The sequence below is a fragment of the Bos grunniens genome, chromosome 29 (assembly GCF_055505025.1).
Source record: "Bos grunniens cultivar Pamir isolate PY7600 chromosome 29, Bosgru_T2T1.0, whole genome shotgun sequence".
In the NCBI taxonomy this organism is placed as follows: Eukaryota; Metazoa; Chordata; class Mammalia; order Artiodactyla; family Bovidae; genus Bos; species Bos grunniens.
In genome coordinates, this window is record NC_141193.1 from 4137500 (window position 1) to 4155699 (window position 18200).

At 54.1% G+C, this 18200-nt stretch overlaps 1 protein-coding gene across 1 annotated transcript; it reads left to right on the forward strand.

Moving 5' to 3' along the window:
* The first annotated feature begins 13727 nt into the window (after positions 1-13727).
* FGF4 (fibroblast growth factor 4) lies at positions 13728-16126 on the forward strand. Its single transcript, XM_086384745.1, has 3 exons — positions 13728-14356; positions 14921-15024; positions 15766-16126. The coding sequence occupies exons 1-3, from the start codon at positions 14017-14019 to the stop codon at positions 15940-15942; spliced, it is 621 nt and encodes a 206-aa protein (XP_086240871.1). The 5' UTR covers positions 13728-14016; the 3' UTR covers positions 15943-16126.
* Positions 16127-18200: the final 2074 nt, after the last annotated feature.

Below are 18200 nucleotides of genomic sequence, written 5' to 3' on the forward strand. Positions count from 1 at the left end.
TGCCAGGGTCCGGGTGTAACTAGAGTGAGCGGCTGGGAAGCAGTCCAGGCCTGCTCTGACCTGGTTCTCGGGGAATGACCTCTTGGCCGGGAGCATCTATTTTAAAGGAGGCTGCCATTTGGTCTTTGTCAAAATAGTTGAAAGAAGACCCCAGAATAGCAGGCTGGGTCTGCCCCGGCTTAGGAGTGCATCTCGGGCTTAGAGGCAGGCGCGTGGGACGTCAAGGAGCAGGCGGCAGAGGCCTCTTGTCGTCGAGACCGGGGGCCTGGGAAGGCCCGTGTTGGCCCTGGGAGGGTGAGCATCCCCGGCCTGGGGTGGCGGGCAGGCCCCACGGGCATGACGTCAGAGGCTCAGGAGTAAAGGCAGATGGAGGGTCTGTTCCCTTAGGCCTTTCCTCAGATCTTCTCCCCATTGTTACCCATTTTGCAGATGGAAAGGCTGAGTAAGAATCTGCCCAAGGGCCTCACCGCCAGAGAAAGGAGTAGAGTCAGACAGCCCTTATAGCTGCTGAGAATGGACCACAGCCACCTCTGGACGCCCCCGTCGGCGGCAGCAGTAACACAGCGAGGGTGATGGGGAATACAGTCTACTCTCGCTGTGTAAGGGATCCTGTGAGCCTGCAAGCCCTCGTCTCTCTACCTGGGGGCTGGGTGCTCCTGTGTCCCCCCCAACTCCCGCGAGTAGGGACCCGTGAGCAGTACCGCGTGGGCACCAAGGGTGCAGCCGAGGAGGCCGAAGCTGGAGGGAAAACTGCCTCCAGGAGTCAGACGAGCACTGGCTTCTAGACACTTTTCTTTTTTTTCCCTTTCTTTCTGGTCTCTCTCTTTTTTAAAAAAATTAATTTATTTTTTATTGAAGGGTAATTGCTTTACAGAATTAATGAGGAAAAGATAGCCTCTTCAATAAATGGTGCTGGGAAAACTGGACAGCTACATGTAAAAGAATGAAATTAGAACACTTCCTAACACCATACACAAAGATAAACTCCAAATGGGTTAAAGACCTAAACGTAAGACCGGAAACTATAAAACTCTTAGAGGAAAACATAGGCTGAACCCTCAGTGACATAAATAAAAGCAGATCCTCTAGGACCCACCTCCTGGAGTAACAGAAGTGGACACAAAAGTGGACAAGTGGGACCTGATTGAACCCAAAAGCTCTTGCACAGCAGAGGGGACAAGTGGGGCCTGATTGAACCCAAAAGCTCTTGCACAGCAGAGGGGACAAGTGGGGCCTGATTGAACCCAAAAGCTCTTGCACAGCAGAGGGGACAAGTGGGGCCTGATTGAACCCAAAAGCTCTTGCACAGCAGAGGGGACAAGTGGGGCCTGATTGAACCCAAAAGCTCTTGCACAGCAGAGGGGACAAGTGGGGCCTGATTGAACCCAAAAGCTCTTGCACAGCAGACGAGACTATAAGCAAGGTGAAAAGACAGCCCCTAACATGGGAGAAAATAACCGCAAATGAAGCAACCGACAAAAGGATTAATTTCCAAAATATACAAGCATCTCGTACAGCTCAGTGCCGGACATTTTTGACTCCGTAAGGCTGTGCTCTGCCTGCCACAACTGTAGCCCCGTGTGAAACGGGGCGCGGGTCCGGGCCAGCCCGCCCAAGGCCAGGACACGCTTCCCTAGCTTCCCCGCTCCCAGCCTTGTCGCTGTATCCCGCCTGGGTCTGGCCCCCATCCTGGGTTCCTCTCCCAGGGCCAAGCACAGGCAGCCCTTGCGGGGCGGCACTGGGCACAGCGGAGCAGATGCTCTGCGGGCTCCCCAGGAGCACTGGGGCCCCGGCCTGGAGGCAGAGGGAGTGCAAACCAAGGACGCAGTGGTCTTGAGGACTCAGTGGGTGGAGGATGGGAGCTGGCGCAGCTCAGGGGTCCAAGTGAGCCTCCATCTGCCCGGAGCGGCCAGGTGTGCCCAGAAGCCAAGATCACCTCCTTTCTCTATAAAAGCCCCAGGTTGGGCTTTGCTTTGACTACCTTGTGCCCTGGGATGGGGATTGGACTCGAGAGGTCAGGCAAGGCTTCTCTGAAAGGTCAAGGTGGAGCTAGGGGCTAAAAGGGGAGTAGGGGCTAGCTGGGACAGGAGAGGAAGGAATGTAGAGCTTCTCTGCTCCATCCTCCAGCCACCCCGCAGCCCCAGCCCTCATCGCCTCTGTTGTTGCTGAGTCTCTCAGTCTTGTCTGACTCGCTGCGACCCCATGGACTGCAGCGCTCCAGGCCTCCCTGTCCTTCACCATCTCCCAGAGCTTGCTCAAATTCACATCCATTGAGTCGGTGATGCCATCCAACCATCTCATCCTCTGTCATCCCCTTCTCCTCCTGCCCTCAGTCTTTCCCAGAATCCTGGTGTTTTCCAAGGAGTCGGTTCTTGCATCAGGTGGCCAAAGTATTAGAGCTTCAGCTTCAGCATCAGTCCTTCCAATGAACATTCAATATTGATTTTCTTTAGGATTGACTGGTTTGATCTCCTTGCAGTCCAAGGGACTCTCAAGAGTCTTCTCCAGCCCGACAATTCGAAAGCATCAGTTCTTTGACACTCAGCCTTCTTTATGGTCCAACTCTCACATCTGTACGTGACTACTGGAAAAACCACAGCTTTGACTAGATAGACCTTTGTCAGCAAAGTGATGTCTCTGCTTTTTAATATGCTGTCCAGGTTGGTCATACTTGGTGAATAGACAGAGTACAGGACCCATTGCCAAGCTGTGCTCTCCTAGGATGGACCCCTCCCGTCTCTGCTCACTGGATCTTCCTCCCACGTCCAGAAAGGAAGGCTCAGCTCCTGCACTAGACCTCGCCCACCTGGGAGCTCTTGTCTGGTGCAGAAGCCTCTGGCAAACAAAGGAACAAGGGGAAGCAGCAAGCGACACTCCTTCCAGCTCTCCCTGAACTGGAAGCAGCCCCTTCTAGGGTCAAGGGTGGCTGGAGAAGGGCTGCTTGGCCTGCCTGGGGGAGTGGGGAATGCAGACGTCTTGGGGAGCAAAGGGCCAGAGGCAGGACAATTCCGTTCAATGACCTTGTTGCCCCAGAATCCAGTGGTGGACAAAGATGCGCTTCCGATAGACAGGCCCCTGAGGTCAGCAGGCTCCCAGCTCAGGCAGACATCTGGCCCTTGCTCTCTGTGTACAGATGTGTCTACCTAGGGCCTTTCTCAGGGTTCAAGTCCAAAGTAGGGAGTATGCTGCGGACACTCATGTCAACTCGCTTGTCTGAACTGAAAAATGTAGCCAGGACTTTCCTGGTGGCGTAGTGGATAAGAATCCATCTGCCAATGCAGGGAACTCGGGTTTGATCCCTGGTCCAGGAAGGTTCCACGCGCTGCAGAGCAGCTAAAGCCAGCAAGTCACAGCTACTACAGCCCAAGCACCCTAGAGCCGGCGCTCCAAAACAAGAGACACCGCCACAGTGAGGCCCACAAATCACAGCAGAGAGAGGCGCCCACGCGCCACAGCTAGAGAAAGCCCGCACACAGCAGGAAAGACCCAGGGCGGCCATAAAGAAATAGATTTTAAAAATAAAAAATAAAACAGTCTGTAGGATGCCTTCTGATGGTAATCTGATCTCTCACCCCAAGGACTGACCTTACTGAGTGTGAGTTCTATGATGAAAATTTCCTGTATGTTGGATGAACGAAACCTGTAACTTCAGGGTGTAGCAGTGGCCAAGCCATTTTGAAATTGGCAATTGTCCCATGTCCATTCTTTTTCTTTTTCTTTCTTTCCTTCCATGATAAGGTGTTTAACAGTATACCTCTGAGTAAAAGAATAAATGGCATAATTAATCGACCTTTTTCAGGTGAAAAGACCTTTGGATGAACTTTCTGGAAGCTGAAAAAGTGTGACTCCAATGACTGATCATAAATCCTTTGCCAGGACTTTTCTGGCAGTCCAGTGGTTAGGACTCTTATATTTGCTGCAGAGGATTTGGGTTCAATCCTTGGTCAAGGAACTCGGTCACATAGCTTGGCTGAAAAAAATCTTTGCCAACTCAGGCAGCTTCTGAGTCATTGCTATCAACAAATTTTAAAAAGGATCTAGGGTCTTCCCTGGTGGCTCAGTGGTAAAGAAATCACCTGCCAATGCAGGGGATACAAGTTCGATCAATACGGGGGGTGGGAGGGAGACTCGAGGGAGGGAATGCATGTGTAGTATAGCTGATTCATATCATTGTGCAGCAGAAACTAACACAACATTGTTATGCAATTATATGCAATTTTAAAAAGGGTCTAGTGTGTCAGTAGACAGCAGGAAATGCATTTTTGATGATAAGTTATATGTGATTTTGAACACATATTTTGGTGGGTATTCAAATCCCTGGGTGATGTCACCATAATAAACCTTCCATTCCTTCTAATTATTTCTGTAAATAGGCTTTTTGGCTTTTACATGAACAGAAATGGAAAACAAGGATGAAATGGAAGCCAAATTCCACATTATTCCAGCAATAAGTAATAATGACGATATGAAACAATTAAAAAAACCCTCAAATCATGTCTCAAATTAAAAGATTCATTTTCAATGTGATTTTATTTGTGCTTTCTACTTATCCATTATTTGCTATCATACACATGGTATTTTGATCAACAGTGTATGATAAGAATTTTGATGAAAACAAAATCCAAAGCAAGAATAGTTAATGCTAATAGTCACAAGAAATTCATTTTTAAAATATTTCAGTTCACAGAAATATTTTTGTCCCAAAGAATTATGACAAGATTATCAAAAAAGGCTTTCAAGGTTAAAATTAAAATTTGGATAAATTTGGATAAAATTAAATTTGGATAAAACTCGTGGGGGGAATATAAATGCAAAGAAAAAAATCCATGATTTATGATTTTTGGCTGTTAGTGTAAAGCTTGTTACCGTTTTCTTAAAAAAAGATGGAAGATAAACTTATGGTTTTTTTAGATTCCATTGGACACACTGAAAAGAAAAACAGAAGAATTTTATTTTAAAAATGTCAGTATTTAAAACACATTAGAGATGACGTTCTTTGCAACTATATACAACAAATTTTGGATTTCAGCTTGGAAAAGCACAAGGGAGACAGCTCGTTCACACACATCCTCAGAGGATGAAACTGACCCTGAGGACATCCGGCCAGGGAAGAAGAGGAGCTGGGGTTCCCAGTGGACACCTGCCGCCCTGAAGCAAAGAGACCTGGGCTGAGAAAGGCCGCTCTGGGCAGGCTGCCCGGCCTAAGCGGGGAGGGGTCCAGACAAAGGGCCTCTTTGCCACTGAGGTCCTCACCTCTGATTGTCCCTGGGGACAAAGAAATACACGTCGCCCTCACAAAAAAAAATGCCATTAGTAATTTCCAGACTGAAGTCAGTAGAAATTCGTATTTGGACAGGGCAGATTCATCCAGATACACAAAAGTCCGTATAGTCAAAGGTGGTTTTTCCAGTAGCCATATACAAATGTGAGAGTTGGACCATAAAGAAGGCTGAGCACCGAAGAATGGATGCTTTCTAACTGTGGTCTTGGAGAAGACTCTTGAGAGTTCCTTGGACAGCAAGGAGAGCAAACCAGTCCATCCTAAAGGAGATTAGTCCTGAACATTCATTACAAAGACTGATGCTGAAGCTCCAATTCTTTGGCCACCTGATGTGAAGAGCCGACTCATTGGAAAAGTCCCTGATACTGGGAAAGACTGAAGGCAGGAGGAGAAGGGGATGACAGAGGATGAGATGGTTGGATGGCATCACTGACTCAATGGACATGGGGTTGAGCAAACTCTGGTAGATGGTGATGGACAGGGAAGCCTGGAGTGCTGCAGTCCATGGGGTCGCAAAGTCAGACACGACTTGGCAAACAGCAATGAACAGCGAACAGCAGCCCTCTGTGGGCCTTAAAGCATCTTAGGCAGGTGACGGAGCAAGTCCAGAAGTGCTTAGAAGAGGCCCGAGGGAGAGAGGAAGTGGGGGAGCAGCCCCAGAGATGAAATCTCCTTTCTGCTGGAAGACCACACGGGTCTGCCCCCACCTCCCTCCCAATCTGGGCTCTGGCAGCCCCTCTCCAGGCGATTAGGATGGAAGCAGAGGGGAACCAGCCTCAAGCCCTGCAGCCTCCAAAGACCGGGTGGGCCTTGGGAAGAGACACCAGGGGTTCTTGAAACACCAGGTCACGGCTTGTTCCATTTGGGCTCTGAGAAGCTGAAGTCTGGCTGAAGAAACCCACTTTCTTAGGGAACACAACCATCCCCCCTCCCACTTGTCTACCCTTCCATCCCACCTCCATTCATTTCACTCAGTCCTCCCAGAAACCCTCTGTGGTGAGCACCATTATAGGCCCAACTCAACGGGAAAAAAAAAAAAAAATCAACTGAGGCTCAAAGAGGGTGAGTGACTTGCTTAAGGCCACACAGCCCCACAGAGGAGGGACCAGCATTTGGACCCAGCCTGGCCCATACATCCCATCAGCCCAGCAGTCTTTGGGCAGTCATTGCCCCCTGATTCGGGGCCTAGGATTGATCACTACCCCGAAAGATAAGTGAGCAGGGGAGGGTAATATTTTGAGTTTTTTTCCTGACTTTGCTTTCCTAGAAAGGGAGAGAGGGAAAGAAAAGAGACCTGGTGGGGCACAGATGTGGCACCCAGCCTGAGGACGGGGTCCAGAGCCCTCCCTGGGCTCAGAGAGTCCATCCAGGGACCTGGGAGGGAGCAAGCAGAGGAGGGGACACAGCAGGGAGGGGTGAAGTGGCCTGAGCTGACTTTTCAAAGGACCTTTCTTCCACCCCCACCGCCCAAGTGGTGATTCCTCTGAGGGCCTTTGGGCTGGGGGGTGGGCAGCAGCTGGGGGTGGGGGTGGAGGGGGTGGGTGCGGGGAACCTCCTCCGTCTTCTCACGTTGAGACTGGCTCAGTCTCAGCCTACTGCTGCAACTGACCTGGAGGTTGAGGGGAAGAGGGTGGACCCCAGTGTCGGGGTTACTGGGGGGCAGGGGGGGACGCTGAGCCTCCGGGTGGGTGAGCCACGCCCTTTCCATGCCTCTGATGCCCCCACACCAGCCTTCCTGGTGCTCAGTCCGCCAGGCCCACCAGCCACATTCTGCAGGGTGAGCTGAGGTTTGGCCTGAGCACCCCTGCAAAGGGAGGCAACCCTCCCCCCCCCCGACCTATCCAGGTCCACAGGCCCGCCCACCTCTCCCAGCACCTCTTGCTTCTGAAACACCCAGGTAACTGTGGCCCCACTGTTCCCTCTGCAGAGGGCACCCCACCCTTCCGAGGAGGCCCCTTTTCATCCTGTAGGTCTCAGCGGTGCTGTTCGCAGGACCCCGGGACCCTCTGCTGACACTTTGGGTGTGTCCCTCGTGGTCTCCAAGCTTTGGGATCTTGTTGGTTTGCTGGTTTGGGGTCCCTCCGTCCCCAAGATGTAAATTCTGGGAGTTGGGCGGCAGCCTGAGACCTAGAAGGCCAAGGAGGCGGACGTGAGCAAGGGGGCTGGACTTCGGGATAACACCAGCGGCCCCTTTCTCCTCTGGCTTTCTGCGGACCACTGTGAAACCAGAGTGTCAGATTCAATACCCGGGGCTGCATCCCTCCAGCTCTGTCTTTGATCTGAAATGTTTAAAGGGGCAGGTGGGGAGCTGGGTCTGCCCGTGGGTCTCAAGAGCTCCTAACCGCGGGGCCACCAGCGAGTTCTCGCTCGGATTTTCTCAGCGGATGGATCTCTCGGGGTCACGGGACTAGCTTGTGGAGCTGGACTTCCATCCGGGTTGAGGCAAGGTTTCTCACCTGCACAGTTTAGACCCCTAACACCCCACCGGGCAGACAAGGTCGGGGCCACGAGCTCCACTTGGCACACGGGGAGACTGAGTCTGCTTTGGGGTCCAGCGCCCGAGTGTGCGTCCTGCCTCCGCCGTCTGCCAGCTGGTGACTTGGACCGCGGTGCTCGAAGGCTCTGAGCTTCGGTGGACTTGCCTGTGAAATGGTGATGGTGAGCCCGGCCCCACCTCCCAGGCCTCGGGGAGGAGAAAAGGCCAGCAGGGTTCCCGGAGCACCCAGTGCCAGGACACGTCCCCACCACAAGGTTGTCTGGGGAGGTACTGCTGTTCCCTGCTGGCTCCCGGTAGGGACAGCACCCGGGGCTCTTCACGAGTCCACGTCCTCTTCTTCTCTCCACGACCATGTGAAGGTGGACACTGGACCCTGAGAGGCTAAGCAAACCGCCCAGGGGACACAGGTGAGGCAGGGCCAGGCCGTGCCTGGGGCCCTCGGGCAGGGGGGCAGCGCCCGCCAACCCACTAAGACTGTGTGTCCGGCCCTTCCAGCGAAACACCTATCACCTCATGTAATTCTCCCGGAAGCTCACTTCCCCAGGCTTGAGTATCTAATGTGTGCAGAGACCCGCATGCGCCTGCCTCCACCTGGTGAATTGCTCTGTTGGTTTCCAGCTGTAAAAACTGGCCCTGTGTCTATCACTCAGACCTGGCTACGTGAACCCAGGATTGAAGAGGAGACAGAAGAGAAACAAAGGTAGGGGGTGGTGTGGGCACAGACTCATCTCTGAATCCCATCCCCTTGATGCCCCACGATCACGGTGATCCAAAAAAAAAAAAGCCATGAGTATACATATGGGTAAATCTGAACCACTTTGCTATACCTCAGAAATTAACACAATGTAAATTAACTGCTGCAGTCCATGGGGTTGCAAAGAGTCGGACACGACTGAGCGACTGAACGGACTGAAATGAAATCACCTACACGTCAATAAAGTACAATTCTAAAAACCAATATCAAACAAACAGGCAGTTCCCTGACAGTGCAGAAGTTAAGATTCGCCCTTTCCCTGCCCCAGTTCGATCCCTGGTGGGGGAACTAAGATGCCCCAAGCCGTGGGGCACGGCCAAAAACAAACAAAAACAACAAAACAAAAAGCTACGGAGAGCAATATGGAGGATCTTTAAACAATTAGACTTAGAAATGACCGTGTGATCATCTAATTCCACTTCTGGATGGACACCCAAAAGAAATGAAAGCAAGGTCTTAAACAGATATTCGCATACATGTGTTCAAAGCAGCATGACTGACCGCAACCGAAAGGTTGAAACAACCCACGTGTCCGCCAGCAGAAGAACGGATGGACTAAAATGTGCTGTAGCTATGCAGCGGAATGTGGTTCAGCCTTAAAAAGGAAGGCAGTCCTGACTCAGGCTACAATGTGGATGAACCTCAAGGACTTTCATTGTTGCCGCTCAGTCACTCAGTCGTGTCGGACTCTGCGACCCCATGGTCTGCAGCACGCCAGGCTCCCCTGTCCTCCACCATCTCCCGGAGTTTGTTCAGATTCATGTTCAGTGAGTCGATGATACCAACCATCTCATCCTCTGTCACCTCCTTCTCCCCCTACTCTCAGTGAAATAAGCCAGACACAAGAGGACAAATATTGTGTGATTCTACTTAGAGGAGGTCCCGAGAGGAGTCACACTCGAGGAGATGGGAGAATGGTGGATTAGCGTTTACTGAACATAGAGTTTCAGTTTGGGAACAAGAGAAAGTTCTGGAGAAGAATGATGGCTGCTGAAGGCACACAATGTGGGCATTCTTAATGCCACTGACTGTGCACTCAGACATGAGATAGTAACAAAATTTCCCTCTTTGGGAAAAAATATTTATAAACTTACCTCTTTTTGGCTGCATGGGGTCTCAGTTGTGGCTCACAGGCTTAGTCGCCCCGCTGCACAGCATGTGGGATCTTAATGTCCTGACCAGGAATCGAACCCGAGTCCTCTGCATCTGAAGGTGAAGTCTTAACCACTGGACCACCAGGGAAGTCCTGGTGTATGGTGAATTTCATGTTATATGTATTTAGCCACAATCTCTAAAGGCCTTCCGAAAAACTGGCTTAATTTCCCCTTTCTTTGGATGTTCTTAAAGAAATCATGCTTACTGGGTTACTGCAGCCCGTGCTGTTGTTCAGTCGCTAAATCCTGTCCGACTTTGCGACCCTATGCACTGCAGCACTCCAGGCTTCCCTGTCCTCCACTATCTCTTGGAGTTTGCTCAAAATCACTCCCTTTGACTTGGCGACGCCATCCAACTACCTCATCCTCTGTCACCCCCTTCTCCTCCTGCCCTCAATCTTTCCCAACATCAGGGTCTTTTCCAATGAATCCATTCTTTGTATCAGGTGGCCAAATTATTGGACCTTCAGCTTCAGCATCAGTCCTTCAAGTGAATATTCAGGATTGATTTCCTTTAGAATTGACTGATTTGATCTCCTTGCAGTCCAAGTGACCCTCAAGAGTCTTCTCCAGTACCACAGTTCAAAAGCATCAATTTTTTGGCTCTCAGTCTTCTTTATGGTCCAACTCTCACATTGGTACATGACTACTGGAAAAACCATAGCTTTGACTAGATGGACCTTTGTTGGCAAAATCATGTTTCTGCCTTTTAATACACTGTCTAGGTTTGTCACAGCTTTCCTTCCAAGGAGCAAGCGTCTTTTAATTTCATGGCTGCAGTCACCATCTACAGTGATTTTGGAGCCCAAGAAAATGAAAACTGTCACTGTTTCCACTTTTTCCCCTTCTATTTGCCATGAAGTGATGGGACCATATGCCATGATCTTCGTTTTTTGAGTGTTGACTTTCAAGCCAGCTTTTTCACTCTCCTCTTCTCCCCCTCATCAAGAAGCTCTTTAGTTCCTCTTCACTTTCTACGTTTAGAGTAGTATCATCTGCATATCTGAGGTTGTTGATATTTCTCCCAGCAATTGCAGCCTGTGTAGACAGCCTAAACCTTCTCCTTGAGGCCATTGTGAGGGTCTTCTCACTAAGGTCAAGAAAAGGAAGTTGAACAAGAAAACAGTTGAGCAAGTCTGCAAAGTCTGCGGCCTGGGAGCCCTGCCCCAGGCTGGGCCCTGACACTCCACCCTAAGGACTGGAATTGAATCTTTATGCAGCACTTTTTTATTATTATTATTACTATGAAGCCAAGTAAGTCCTTAACAGCTGGGGCCGGTGATTCTAAGAAGCCCTGTCACTCTTACAAAGAAGAAAACAAGAAGACACAACATCGCAATTTTTCTGTAGGTTAGAAAAGGTCACCAGAGGATTGTAGGCGGGGACTGGCCGGTTTCAGTTCTGAGTTTTTGTTCCGTCTGCCACTTTCTCCCTCCAGGCACGGTTGGTGACTCGAGGTGGGGCCTTCCATAGGATAAAAATGTGAGTGATTATTTCACACATTCAGAACGTGGATGGTGAGCTGGGCCCTAAGAGCTGGCGGTTTGAAGGACTGACTGCTTTCATCCTTTCCCTACAGCCCACCCTCTCTTGTAGAAGTTGGTGACCCCTGAAATGAGTTACTGTTATGCCTATTACATCGTTGTTGTTCAGTCGCTCGGTCATATACAACTCTTTGCAACCCCATGGACTGCAGCATGCCAGGCTTCCCTGTCCTTCACCAACTCCAGGAGCCTACTCAAACTCATGTCCCTTGGGTCAGTGATGCCATCCAACCATCTCGTCCTCTGTTGTCCCCTCCTCCTCCCGCCCCCTATACCCATTATACAGATGGAAAAACTGAGCAGGATCAGAAGTGAAAGGCTAGCATCCCATGACCAAGAGACAGGCCCTCCGTGGGACCCTGAAGCGGGGACCACAGGACTCTTGGTAGACCAGCCTCTTCAGGTGCATCAGGGCCAATTTGTAGTGGAGAGGAGGGGTCAGCAAGGAAAGGAAGGCCCCTTAAGGGCTGAGAAGAAACCACAACCAGATGGGCTGGGAGGAGGAGGAGGCCTCCCCCGAGGTGGGCGTCATGGCAGGCCTCTGGAGTGGCTGGTATCTGAGGGGAGCCCTGAGCGGGGAGCAGTCCAGAGGCTGGAGAGACAGAGGAAGATCCTGAGGACAGTGGTTGGAGGAGAGTCTCTGGGAGATGTAGGGCGAGGGGGGTTGTCGAGGCTGGGCCAGGTGGAAAGACCACCCTGCTACATCCTCCTCCTGTGACCTGTGTTAGTCACTCACTCGTGTCCGACTCTTTGCGGCCCCATGGACTGTGGCCGCCAGGATCTTCTGTCCACGGGATTCTCTGGGCAAGAACCCTGGAGCAGGTTGCCATTTCCTCCTCCTGGGGATCTTCCCTACCCGGGGATCAACCCCGGGTTGGAACTGAGCTGAACTTGCCAGCAAAGAGGGGAGCCGGGGAGGGAGCTCCCTGTGGGGGTTCTGGGAAGAGGGGGCACACCCTGCCAGGGGCTGGGGATGACCTCGGAGGGCTTGGGTCCCACCTCCTCTGAGCAGGTACCCACATGGACCCAGAGACGAGCCCACCTTCCAGGCTTTTCTGTAAATAGGGGTTTCGGGCCCAGGGGCAGCAGGACTTGCCCCGGTCACCTAGAGGGGGGCTCAGGGCTGGGGCAGGCCTTGGTCTCTGCATCCTGTCGGGAGGGGGGCCCGGGGTCCACGCAGCTGCACAGCCGGCCTTAGAGCCGTCACCTGGCCTCCCAGGAAGGTCCGGCCACAGGCCCAGAGGAGAGCAAGGAATCTCCCTGAGGAAACCGCAGACCGGGGGTCCGTCCTGCCAGGGCCCTCACTGAGCCCCGGGAGCCCCGTCTCTGGGCTCAAGCCAGAGATCTCAAGCCCGAGATCTCAAGCCCCCAAGGTCCCCTCTGTGGTGCGAATGAGCCCCAGCAGGCCGCGGAGATCGGTCGGGCTCCTCGGCAGGAACGGGGTGGAGGCAGGAGGCGGGAGGCTGAAACGGCCTCGGGATGACGCATCTGGTCACAGGTGCTGGTGGCAGCAGGGGGTAGGGTGGCTCCAGGCCCCCTGCGGTGGCGGCTGGGCGGGACTGCTGGGAGGTGACAGCAGCCTCTTCAGGTACAATGAAGAACAGGGGTTTTCACACCTGGGTGAGCCAGCATCTTGCTGGACCCCGCCCCATCAGGCCATAATGGGCACAGTGGGGGTGGGGGGTGGGGACAGCAGGTGGGGGAAGGGAGCCTGTCCAAAGCCTGGCATGGGCTTGGGGGTTCTGTCTCTGGCTCCTCAATATTCCCGCTGCAGAATTAAAGGGAAGGGGGGCGACGATGTCCTCTCTGGCTTGGTCCCCTGTCTTTGCGTGGCAGTGGGTGTGTATGGGGGTGCAGAGCCAGTGGCCTTGGGGTGCACCAACGTGCCCCGTCTTCTCTCAGCACCACCCATCCAGGCCCCCTGCTCAGGGCATGCCTCCTCCTGGTGGCCACAGCTCCGTCCCTGACCACCAGCGCTCAGGTGGCCAACCCCGGCCCTTGCCTCCCTCCAGCCTGGATTCTTCCTCCCACCACTGGCCCTTCAGGTGTGTACTGCCCTTACCGGCCCGCATTCCCAGGTGGGTCCCCGGGGTCCGAGCCGGGCACAGGTTCTGGAAAGCCCCTGAAAGACAAAGCGCTAGGAGTGACTTCGAGTTGAGGGTGCTGGGTGAGGGCCGCGGCCGAGAGGGGCACCCATGGAGACCCGACAGGCAGGGACAAAGTGCAAGTGGCCAAACTTTGGCGGAAAGACAAGAGCGGAGGAGACGCCAGGGTCGGGACCCCAGGTCCGTGGGCCGGGCGAAGCCAGGGGCGGGGGCCGGGGACCTTCCAGGTGGCCGCGGCGGCGCTGGGCCCCGGCCGCCTTCCCTCCCCCAGCCCTGATTGGCAGGCGGCCTGCGACCAGCCGCCGCGAGCGCCACAGCGCCCCGGGCGCCCAGGCGAACGCGAACGGCCCCCTGCGGGAGTAGAAGGGGGCGGGGGGGTGGCTATCGGCTATATATAGCGGCTCGGCGGCCGCTGGCCCAGCGCGCAGGGAGGCGCGCACCGCTCCGCAGGGTCCCAGCCCGGGCCGTGCGTCCTGCCACCGCTGCCCGCCTCTCCATGCAGCCCAGGTAGCTCCCGGCGTCCGGGGGCCCCGACGCTCGCCTCCCGCTTTCCCCGCCCCGGCCGGGCACTACCTGCCCCGGCCCAGGCAGTGCGCTCCCGCAAGCCCCCCCGTGACGAGCTCGCCCGCCGGCTTCCCAGGCGCACTGACCCACCCGCGGACGCACGGCCCGAGGGCGGGGATGGCGGGGCCCGGGGCGGCCGCGGCGGCGCTGCTCCCGGCGGTGCTGCTGGCCGTGCTGGCGCCCTGGGCCGGCCGAGGGGGCGCCGCCGCGCCCACCGCCCCCAACGGCACGCTGGAGGCCGAGCTGGAGCGCCGCTGGGAGAGCCTGGTGGCGCGCTCGCTGGCGCGCCTGCCGGTGGCCGCGCAGCCCAAGGAGGCTGCCGTCCAGAGCGGCGCCGGCGACTACTTGCTGGGCATCAAGCGGCTGCGGAGGCTGTACTGCAACGTGGGCATCGGCTTCCACCTCCAGGTGCTCCCCGACGGCCGCATCGGCGGCGTGCACGCGGACACGAGTGACAGTGAGTGGGGCGGGCCGGACGGGGAGGGTCGGGGCCCGGGACAGCTGCCGCCCCTTCCAGCTCGCACAGGAAGGTCTCGCCGGCACCTGCTCTTGGGCTATGGGAACCGGAGCGGACTCGGGGTCCGGTCCCCTCTGGCGTAAAGACGCCGGGGACACCAACACTCTTGGCTTTGCGCAACCCGGCGGCTGAGCCCGCCTCCCGCCTTCAGAAGTCCGGAATCTGGGTGCCGGATTCCAGCGCCTTCGCTCGTGGGCACCGGGAGCCCGGCGCAGCCACCGGCAACCCGCAGTGGGCGGCTCGCGCGCCCACGTCGGGGTCGGACTAGGGGGCCGCAGGGGGCCACCCCGCTCCTGTAGTCCCGGACTGGGCGCGGCCGGGACAGGGGCCGAGCCCGCGGGGCTCCTGGGGCCCATGGGGGGCGGCCTGCACCGCGGAGGGAGCAGGGCCATTTAGATTCATCTCCACCCCCAGAAGTGGGGGTCCCGGGGGGGAGGAGGGGCCCAGGTGGGAAGCTCGGGCCGAGGGTTCGGTGCCCGGGAATGACCCGCGCCCCGCCCCCAGGCCTGCTGGAGCTGTCGCCGGTGGAGCGCGGGGTGGTGAGCATTTTCGGGGTGGCCAGCCGGTTCTTCGTGGCCATGAGCAGCCGGGGCAGGCTGTACGGCTCGGTGAGTACCGTGGGCCCCGCCGAGCCGGGCAGCATCGTGACGCTTCCAGGCCGTCCGACGCCAGGATCGTGGAGCTGCGGTGGGGGCCGCGGGATTGAAAGTAACCCCGCTCCTGAGGCAGTGCCGCTCCCCCTTGTCGTTCAGTCACTCAGTCCTGTTGGATTTCTTTGGCGATCCTGTAGACCCTCGGCTGCCAGGCTCCCCTGTCCATGGGATTTCCCAGGCCAGAATCCTGGAGTGAGTGAGTGGGTGGTCAGTTTCCTTCTCCAGAGGATCTTCCTGAACCCGGGGATCCAACCTGCATCTCCTGCATTGGCAGGAGGATTCTTTACCACCGAGCCACCAGGGACGCCCACCAGCCCAAAGGAGAGGCCCAGCCCCAAGACAGGGACAGCGCTCCCGCCATCCTTGAGTGGTCACTTGCCAGTGGGTCAAGGACGCCATCAGGAGCCGCTGCCTGGAGCCCCTGGGCCGGTCCCAGTGGGCAGGACGGCAGTCGTTAGGTGGACCCAGTGAAGACGCACTGGTCTGGCTTCCAGGTGCCGGGCAGGTGCCTGGAGTCGCGGTGGCTGGGGACTGGCGGGGTCCCTCTCCTCACCCTGTGAAAGTCTGGGTACCCTGGCTTCTCAGGAGGGACCTCCCAGCCAAGGAGGGGCCGGGAGAGAGAGGAGTCCCTGACCACTGCCCCAGAGGTCCCTTGGCCCGCGATGGCCCCTGACCCGGCTCCTCCTTCCCTCCCAGCCTTTCTTCACCGACGAGTGCAGGTTCAGAGAGATCCTCCTCCCCAACAACTACAACGCCTACGAGTGCGACCGGCACCCCGGCATGTTCATCGCCCTGAGCAAGAACGGCAAGGCCAAGAAGGGGAACCGGGTGTCCCCCACCATGAAGGTCACCCACTTCCTCCCCAGGCTGTGACCCTTAGCGCCCCCCCGGAGGGGAGTACCGAGGGTCCCCTTGGTGCACTTTCTTCAAATGGACGGTTGAATGCCAGAGTAGGTGTAAGATATTTAAATTAATTATTTAAATGTGTATATATCGCCGCCAAATTATTTATGGTTCTGTGGATGTGTTTTGTATTTTTCTGGAAGAACAAAAGCAACCCCCCACCCCCACCCCCAACCAAAGCCTGACTTTTTCTGGTAGAACAGTAGAGACCCTTCCACTGGGTTTACTCAACTTGTTGGAAAGTTGTCACAAGTGGCTGCTGCTATTCCATGTATTAAACCCGGTGATGTCAGCCTCCGATATCAACCCACGCTTTGCACTGTCCCCTGTGGCTTGGCAGTGAGCATCCTTGTGCCTGGAAACGTTTCCTGGGGCTTTGGAAGCCGGTGAAGGAAGCTCCCAGGCTTGGCTCCCTTCCTAGCATCCTGCACTGCCCCACTCCCTTTCTGCCCTGAAGATATTCCTCGGGACATATCGGTTTACTTCGGGTACAGAAAGCGCACTGTCGAGGCCACCGCTGCCACTCCGTTTTTAGATCTGCCATGTATGACCTTTGAACTTTGCTGCAGTCAATCTTCCTCAGTCTACCAGATGGGGGAGACCCGTGGGCAACTTTATAAACTCCTGTTTTCCTTTTTTGGACTGGCCACAGCCACTGTTTATCTGTGGCTATTGGGAAAGGGCAAAAACAAAGTGATTTTGTAAAATCTGATGGAGAGGAATTGATATTCCACTAGGAGGCTGGGAATGGACAAGATTGGATTTATAACCACCCCCGAAAACCTGAGGGGTGAGAGACAGTTTGTGGTGTGGAGACTTCTGATAAGTAATAGCGCACACACACACACACACACACACACACACACACACATATATATATATCTTCTTTTTAAAAACACACTTCCCTGTGTTTGGGAAGCTTTGGGCTGGAACTAGCTGTTCATTTAGGTGAAATGTCCTTGTAATTGTCCAAAAACACTTGAGGCAGTTTGCATGCGGGAAGGTGCTGCTTCTGTCTGTTGCATTCCTGATTAAGTGGATTTCACATCTACCTCAAAAGCCCTTGAACTGCTCATCTGGCAAAATCTGCAGAAAGCTCAGACCGAGTGTAGAGTTCTGCCATCCCAAGTGGCTTTTTTTTTCCATATGTAGCCAAAAAGGATTGCAGATAGCGTTTGGTGCGCCCCATTCGAACCTTGTCACGTTTGAGCTATCTTTACCCCACGATTTACTTTTAGTAAGGATAATCATCGTGAAAATATTTGCAGACAGCTGTTAGAGTACACTATATGGTCACCAAGTAACCTTATATTTTTCTTTATATATTTTACAAATGTAACCCCTGTCCTGGAAGCAAAGATGGAAAAGGCAAGGGTCGGTGAGGTTTAAAAAAAGTTCCGAGGTGATGGCAAACATTTAATTTTAATGAATGACTTTTTCGAGTTTATACAAAATGACCTTAGCTTGCTACCAGAAATGCTCCGAATGTTTCCTCAAGACTTTAATACTCTCCTAAGATGTTTCTGAACTGTCTCCCGAATTAACTTTATGGGAGTCTACAGACAGCAAGACTGGAAAATCTGATTGGCGTTTTTGTCTTTCACATTCCTTTTTAAAACTCTTTGTTCAAATGCAAATCATCTACTTAAAATACTGTTCTTAAACTGAAGCCTAGAAGTCAGAAGCCACTTAAGATGGGACGCTACATCTCACACTGCTGTTCAGACCTGGCAGTAAAAATTTTTTTTTAAATTTTAAACCACGCCCTAGACTCCAGGAGTATTGAGCGATGCTCAGAGATCTGGGTGCTGGTTGCAGGGGGGAGGGGGGAAGCTTTGCGGGAGGGGGGAGCAGGGGCTGGAATTTATGGCTGTTCTGTATTTACTGTATTCACATAGTAACAAACCAGATTGTTTCAGATGCCTTGCATATTGCACGACGCCTTGTCTCAGAGCCCGATCAGATTGTCAGGAACTCAGATGTCTTAAGGGGAGAACTCGGCCATCCTTGACCATGTGTATATAGTCAGTGAATCAGACGTGAAGCGTTCAGAGGTGTCGTTGAATCTTTGAAATATTGTAAAGTGTTTCTGTTGCTGTGATGGGGATTTGCGGTTTCTGTACCCACTGCTGTTTTCAGAATCTGTCTGTAGTTTTATACAGGTGCTGACCCATACTGTGAGGTATGTGCTGTGCACATCGAAATACAGAATAAATGGAAAACGTTCA

What these genes read in the sequence shown, in the direction of transcription:
- FGF4 (XM_086384745.1), top strand. Translation starts at nt 14,017, where the DNA reads ATGGCGGGGCCCGGGGCGGCCGCGGCGGCGCTGCTCCCGGCGGTGCTG. An exon ending in GCACGCGGACACGAGTGACA is followed by an intron (nt 14,357 to 14,920) that starts GTGAGTGGGGCG and finishes CCCCGCCCCCAG; the next exon opens with GCCTGCTGGAGCTGTCGCCG. An exon ending in GGGGCAGGCTGTACGGCTCG is followed by an intron (nt 15,025 to 15,765) that starts GTGAGTACCGTG and finishes CTTCCCTCCCAG; the next exon opens with CCTTTCTTCACCGACGAGTG.